Source organism: Charadrius vociferus, unplaced genomic scaffold (assembly GCF_000708025.1).
Source record: "Charadrius vociferus isolate BGI_N301 unplaced genomic scaffold, ASM70802v2 scaffold132, whole genome shotgun sequence".
NCBI lineage: Eukaryota > Metazoa > Chordata > Aves > Charadriiformes > Charadriidae > Charadrius > Charadrius vociferus.
The window spans coordinates 567,855-573,607 of NW_009647028.1; the positions used below are offsets into that span (position 1 = coordinate 567,855).

A 5,753-nucleotide genomic window follows, 5' to 3' on the forward strand; every position below is an offset into this window, starting at 1 on the left:
GATGGGATGGTGGGGAAGGGAGGAAGCCATGGGAAAAGGGTGGTGGGGAATCAGTGGGGCTTTGGGAAAGGGCTGGGGCCGCAGGGAGGGGATCCTGCCACCGTCACACCATGGCAAATGGATCGTACCACGGAACAGTGACCACAGCACGGAGAAGGGGTTGTGCCTCGGGGATGGGACCACACGGGGGACATGGGGTCACACTGACTCCCCTGCAAAGCGAGAAGGAGACCCCCGAGGGACTGCGCTTTATTTCAGCCCGCGCCAATCCCTGTAACTGCATGGATAGAGAGTCGGCGCCCGGCATGGCTGCATCCCGCTACACCCAATCCCACAGGAAAACCCACGGGAGCAGCCCCGGAGGCTGCTGGTGCTCGGCATGGGGACCCCCAGGAGGTGGCGGGGGGCTGGATGGGCACCGAGCCTCCCCGCGGTCGCGGGGCTCTCCGGGTCGGTCACGGCAGCACGAGGCCACGGCACCGAAAACATCAGCCTTTGAGAGACAGGAGCTCCTGCGGCATTAGTCCAAAGGCGCCTGGGGACACCGGCCAGTCCCGCATCCCTCGCCAGGGGTTGAAGGGTCCCAGGGATTGAAAATGACCAAAATAAGCACCCCAAAACCAGCCTTTCGCTGCCCTGCTGGAGATGCAGGCGTTGTTTTCAAGCAAGATTTATAAAGAAAGTTAAGAATTGACTTTAAAAAATATCCCCGTTTAGTCAGCAGCTGAGACCCGACGGGCTCATCACACCAGTGGACACACTCTCAGCGTCACCTCCGCGGTGTCCCCTGCCCTCGGGGGCGACGGAGGGACCCCAACATCTGTCCACCACCACTCGTCCCACTCGGTGTCCCCAAAAGCCACCCAGACCCAAGCAAGGGGGGACACCAGGCAAGTGGCTGTCCCCACACCACCCACCCCATTTATTTTTTTTGCCTTAATTTGTGGAGTTTGCGGTTGTTTTTTTTTTTTCCCCCGCCCCTTAAATAGAAAATAAATCAAGCCGCTTTCCCACAATCACCACAGTCGCTCCTCTGGGGGTGCAGCCATCAAGGGACATCCCATGGGACACAACAAGGTCCTCCAGAAGCTCCCCCATCACTCGGAAAGAACGGTGACAGCGCAGGGTCCCCTCCGCAGCTGGGGTGAATTCCTCTGCAAAATGGTAATTCCTGGAGAAAAAAAAAAAACACAAACAAATAAAAAGAGAGGCCCACGCTCCTCTCCTGGCTTCACCAAATTCCCAGCGGATGCTTTGTCCCAGCTGGGGTGGAGCTGGTCAGAAAGGGGTCCCCCCGGCATCACCTTCTCGGGGGAATTTGGGTGGTGGGAGGCGGTAGCGATTGCTCCAAAGAATCAACCAAGGTGACGATTTTGACAAAATAAGTTTATTTCGCTTCGCTTCATTTCTGCCGAAACCTCACATTTTTCTTTTTGTGTGGTTTTTTTTTTTTTTTTTTTTTTTGGCTGGAAAACAAAAAAACAAAAAACCCAAACCAAAAATCCCACCGAAAACGCAAAGAACCGCATCGCTTCACCCTCTCCCGGAGGCGACCGAGAGGCTCTTTTGACCACCTTCACTCCCCCCGCCTGGGCCGAGATCGGAACCCTCTAGGAACCGCTCGCAGCTCTTTAACGCCCGAGGTTTTTCTCAACCTTCTGAATGTCTGGGTTTGTTTTCACCTTCTTTCCCGTTTTTTGATTGATTTCTTTTTTTGTGTGTGTGTGTGTTTTGTTGTTTTTTGTTTTTTTTTTTTTCTAAATTAATTTATTTATAGATATATTTAAAAAAAGCAATAGTCCTTTGGTCCCTAAACTCTAAGGAATGATATGACTCTGAAACAAGTAATCCTATGTCCCTGTGCCAGTGACGAGCAGGGGGAAGCGCGTGTCCCGCCGCCCTGCTCCATGGGATATATATATATATATACTTATTTATATATATCTTCTATAAGTCCAACATCCTTTGATCCTTTTTTTTTTTTTTTCCTTTTTTTTCCCCCAAACGTGGGGAAAAAGAAAACCTTGCCCTTTTTCTTTCTCCAAACAAGTATCCTCCAGGTGAAGCGCCCGAAGCTGGTCCCGTCCCACCGGCTTTGGTTTAAGAATCCGTTTGGAGCCTCTTCTTTCCTCGTTTCTCCTGGGAAATCGGTAGCAGCAAATGAGTGCTTTTTTTTAAAAAAAAACAAACAAACAAACAAAAAACCAACAACAAAGGTAGATCGTATCCCGGTTGCCCGGGGCTGTTGTCCTTTCTCCCGGTGAGGGATTCAGTGAGTCCCGGCAAGCGGCCGGCAGCAAATCTCAGCCCCGGCGCCGCATCGCTCTCCTCCTTCCTTGTCTTCCTCGCTCTCTCGTTACCGTTAAGTAACAAACAAGACAGGTTTGGGAAAAAATATCAAAAAAAAAAAAAACCCCGAAAAGAAAAGCTACGACCAGAATGGCTCTCTTCTTCGCTGTTTTCTCCATCACCTCCTCCTCCTCTTCCTCCTCCTCCGGGATGTGGTGCAAAGAAAGAGAGTTACGGGTTTGGATACTGCACTTGGGGAAGGGGAAAGTCGTCAGACACCGCGGGACGCCCGACCTGCAAAACAGCGAAGGGGCTGTCACCCCGTGTCCTGAGGGACGGAGGGAAGGAGGGATGGGGAGAGGGTCCTAAACCCCAGTTTGAAACACACACACCCAGATGGTCCCGGGCGCAGAGACCCTCCCCACGCACTGGAGGACATTTTTGGGGAAACCACGGCACCTGCGATGCTTTAGGTGAGCCGAGCCCCACAGCAGGTCCCCTCGGGCATCGCAGGGGGTGCAGCAGGGCCAGGCCCCCCCTGCTCCCCCCCGTACCTCTCCGCAGGGCCAGGGTGAACAGGGGTCAGTAGGGTCTGTTGGCATCTTTCGGCCGCTTTAGCTGGACTTTTAGCCTCTTCATGCCGATCTGGAAGCCGTTCATGGCCTGAATGGCTGCCTGAGCGCTCGTCGGATTGTCAAAACTGACGAAACCTGGGGGCGAGGGACGAGGTGACAAGAGGAGTTTGTCACCGTAAACATCACAGGTTGCCACTTTACTTCAACCGAGGTGTGGAAATCCTGCAGGATGCTCCTGCGGGTAGCCTCAGGTGGAGCCCCACGTTGGGGGGCTGGGAGAGGGGGATGGTGGGGTAACGGCGCAGCTCTGGTGACAGGCTGATGGCATCTTTGGGGACACCAAGGTCTGCAGGGACATCGAGGTGACAGGGTCTGTGGGGACACCAGCATAAGAAGGTCCACAGGGAGACGAGTGGTCCACAGGGACACGAGCGGTCCACAGGGACACTAAGGTGATGGGATTTGTGGGGTCACTGGGGTGAAAGGGTCTATCAAAGCGATGGGGACTGTAGGGACACCAAGGTGACAGGGTCTGTGGGCTCAAGGAACACCCAGGTGACAGGGTCTGCAAAGACACCGAGGTGATGGGGCCTCCAGAGACACTGGGGTGACAGCGTCTATGGGGACACCAAGGTGAGGTCTGTAGGGACACCGAGGCCTGCAGGTCTGTGGAGACACCAGGGCAACAGGGTCTGGGGACACCAGGATGACAGGACTTGTAGGGCCACCAAGGGGACACAGGCTATAGGGGCACTGTGGTGACAGGTCCGCAGGCCAGAGCATGATGGTGGCAGCAGTGGCACTCAGCCACATGAGCAGAAAATGGCAGTGGCAAGTGGTGACCAGCCTTCCCTGGCGGGCTGAGGACATGTGGGACAGCATAAGAGGGGACAGCAGCAGGGCATGTCCTTCTGTCCTGGCACGGTGTGGGACAAAAAGCCTGCCCTTTGGCCCTGGGACAGACAGACAGTTGCTCCAGCCATCCTGTGGCTTTGATCACCCATCGGTGCTGCCCGAGCCAGTTCCCTGACCTGGGATGTCGGCGAGAGCAGGACCCTTGAGCTGGGGACGTCAAGGAGAGCCGGAACCCCAAGCTGGGATCACTGGGGAGAGCCAAACCTCTGAACTGGGACATCTGGGAGAGCCAAACCTCCGAGCTGGGACAGCAGCAAGAGCGGGACATCCCGCACACCGGGACTTACCAAAGCATTTACTCTGGTTGGTGGCACGGTCCACAAAGACTTTGGCAGAGATGACATTGCCGAAAGGCAAGAACATCTGCGTGAGCTCCGCATCCCCGAACTCCTGGGGCAGGTGATAAATAAACAGGTTACAGCCTTCGGGACCTGGGTGACACACAAAGGACAGCCGCACGTCAGCCGCGAGGCGGGGGGTCACCCCGGGGCTGGGGGGGGGAAGCGAGGAGCCGCCGGCCCCCCGGCGGGATGGCCCCCACAACCCCTCACCTTCTCGCTGCTGCTGCGGGATGATGGGCGCTTGCTGGGGAAAGGCTTGGCTGATGGGTGCGTAGGCGGTGGGATACGCTGCTGGAAGAGAAAATGGTGGTGCTGAGACCCCGGCACCCACCCCGCTCCTGCCACAGCCCTGGGAAGGGCTGGGGACAGGGAGGTCCCCCCCTGCCACCCTCGATGGAGGTGCCTCTCCTGGCCCGGGGTTGCTGGCTCAGCCCTTCCCACCCCTTCCAGCATGGCCCCAGTCTCCCGGCACACCGGGATGCAGGAATGGCCGTCCCAGGAGGGACGCAGTAATATGACCTCAAGGTTGAGGAAAGCTGGCACTTTTGGTTGAAAAAAAAAAACCAAACAATTTGGGTCCAAAACTTGACTTTCTGTTGAAAATCTGGAAATCGCAGTTAGTGCTCCTAATTAAATGACTGCCGGGCTCGATGTACTTCCGTAAGATGCTTTGACTGCCTTCTCTCCGCATCCCATCTCCCCAGCCATCGGATTCAGCCATCTGATGAACATCTGAGGACTTATGTTTTGGCGCCTCCATGGCCATCTCTACCAGTAGGTCGGCATGTCGGCAGGATCCAGCATGGAGTCGTCTCTCTGTCACCACCCAAACCTTTGCCCCTCTCCTGTGTACCAACCACCAGCTCTCCCCCACGGAGTTATCTCAGCCCAGTGGGTGTTAAAACTCACTTTCCTCCATCCAAAATTTGCATGGAGGGCCATGCCAGGAGCGCATCCGTGTTGCTGGGTACGAGGGGATGGAACTCTGCATCAGTGTCACCCCTACTGCTGCCCCGGAGCTCCTGCCAGGGTATGGCACCCCATCCTCACCACATTAATCCGTGCCCAAGCACGCTGTCCCAATCCTGTGGTTCAACCCCAAGGTGACATTCACCCCCCCGCCAAAAAATAAGGGTGAGGAGCAAAGAGTGGCGAGAGGGGAGAAGTGAGAAGCGAAGTTTGAGACCTGCATAGTGCTGCATGCCTGCGTAGGCTTGCTGGAGGGGATCTGCCACCGTAGGGCTTTGAGCTGGGAAGAGAAAAGAAGGGAGAAGGAAGAGAGAATAAGCAAGAGAAACCCAGGGATGAGCAGTTCCCGCGGGAGAGGGCTCTCGGCCAAGCACCGCCGCGAAGGGGCAGAGCTGCTCCCTGCCGTTTCGCCGGAGCCGAGAGCGTCGCCAATGCCATGGGAGGAGGAGGGATTTCGGTGGGTATCGGCGCACGGCTGCTTCATCCGGCATGTTCCCGGGGTGGGGAGCACCCCCGGAGCATCCCCATCCCCAGGGGAAACGCGACGGAGGCCTCCCGGCCGTCGGCGAGGAGGGTTACCTGGGTAGGGGTGGATGCCGTTGGTGTAGATGGTCTCGGAGGCGGGCTGCCCGGTGGGCTGCGGCGGCGGGCGGCGGGAGACCGC

The 5,753-nt window shown here is 56.6% G+C and overlaps 1 protein-coding gene across 1 annotated transcript in view; it reads right to left on the bottom strand.

Moving 5' to 3' along the window:
- Positions 1 to 2,461: 2,461 nt before the first annotated feature.
- CELF6 (CUGBP, Elav-like family member 6) overlaps positions 2,462 to 5,753 on the bottom strand; it is a 6,495-nt gene continuing 3,203 nt past the window's right edge. The window contains exons 6-11 of the mRNA XM_009895574.1: positions 5,669 to 5,753; positions 5,307 to 5,369; positions 4,331 to 4,411; positions 4,067 to 4,210; positions 2,844 to 2,999; positions 2,462 to 2,583 (exon numbers count right to left, since the gene is read on the bottom strand). Of these exons, the coding sequence (XP_009893876.1) occupies positions 2,872 to 2,999; positions 4,067 to 4,210; positions 4,331 to 4,411; positions 5,307 to 5,369; positions 5,669 to 5,753 (501 nt within the window). The 3' untranslated portion in view covers positions 2,462 to 2,583; positions 2,844 to 2,871. The remainder of the gene's footprint in view (positions 2,584 to 2,843; positions 3,000 to 4,066; positions 4,211 to 4,330; positions 4,412 to 5,306; positions 5,370 to 5,668) is intronic.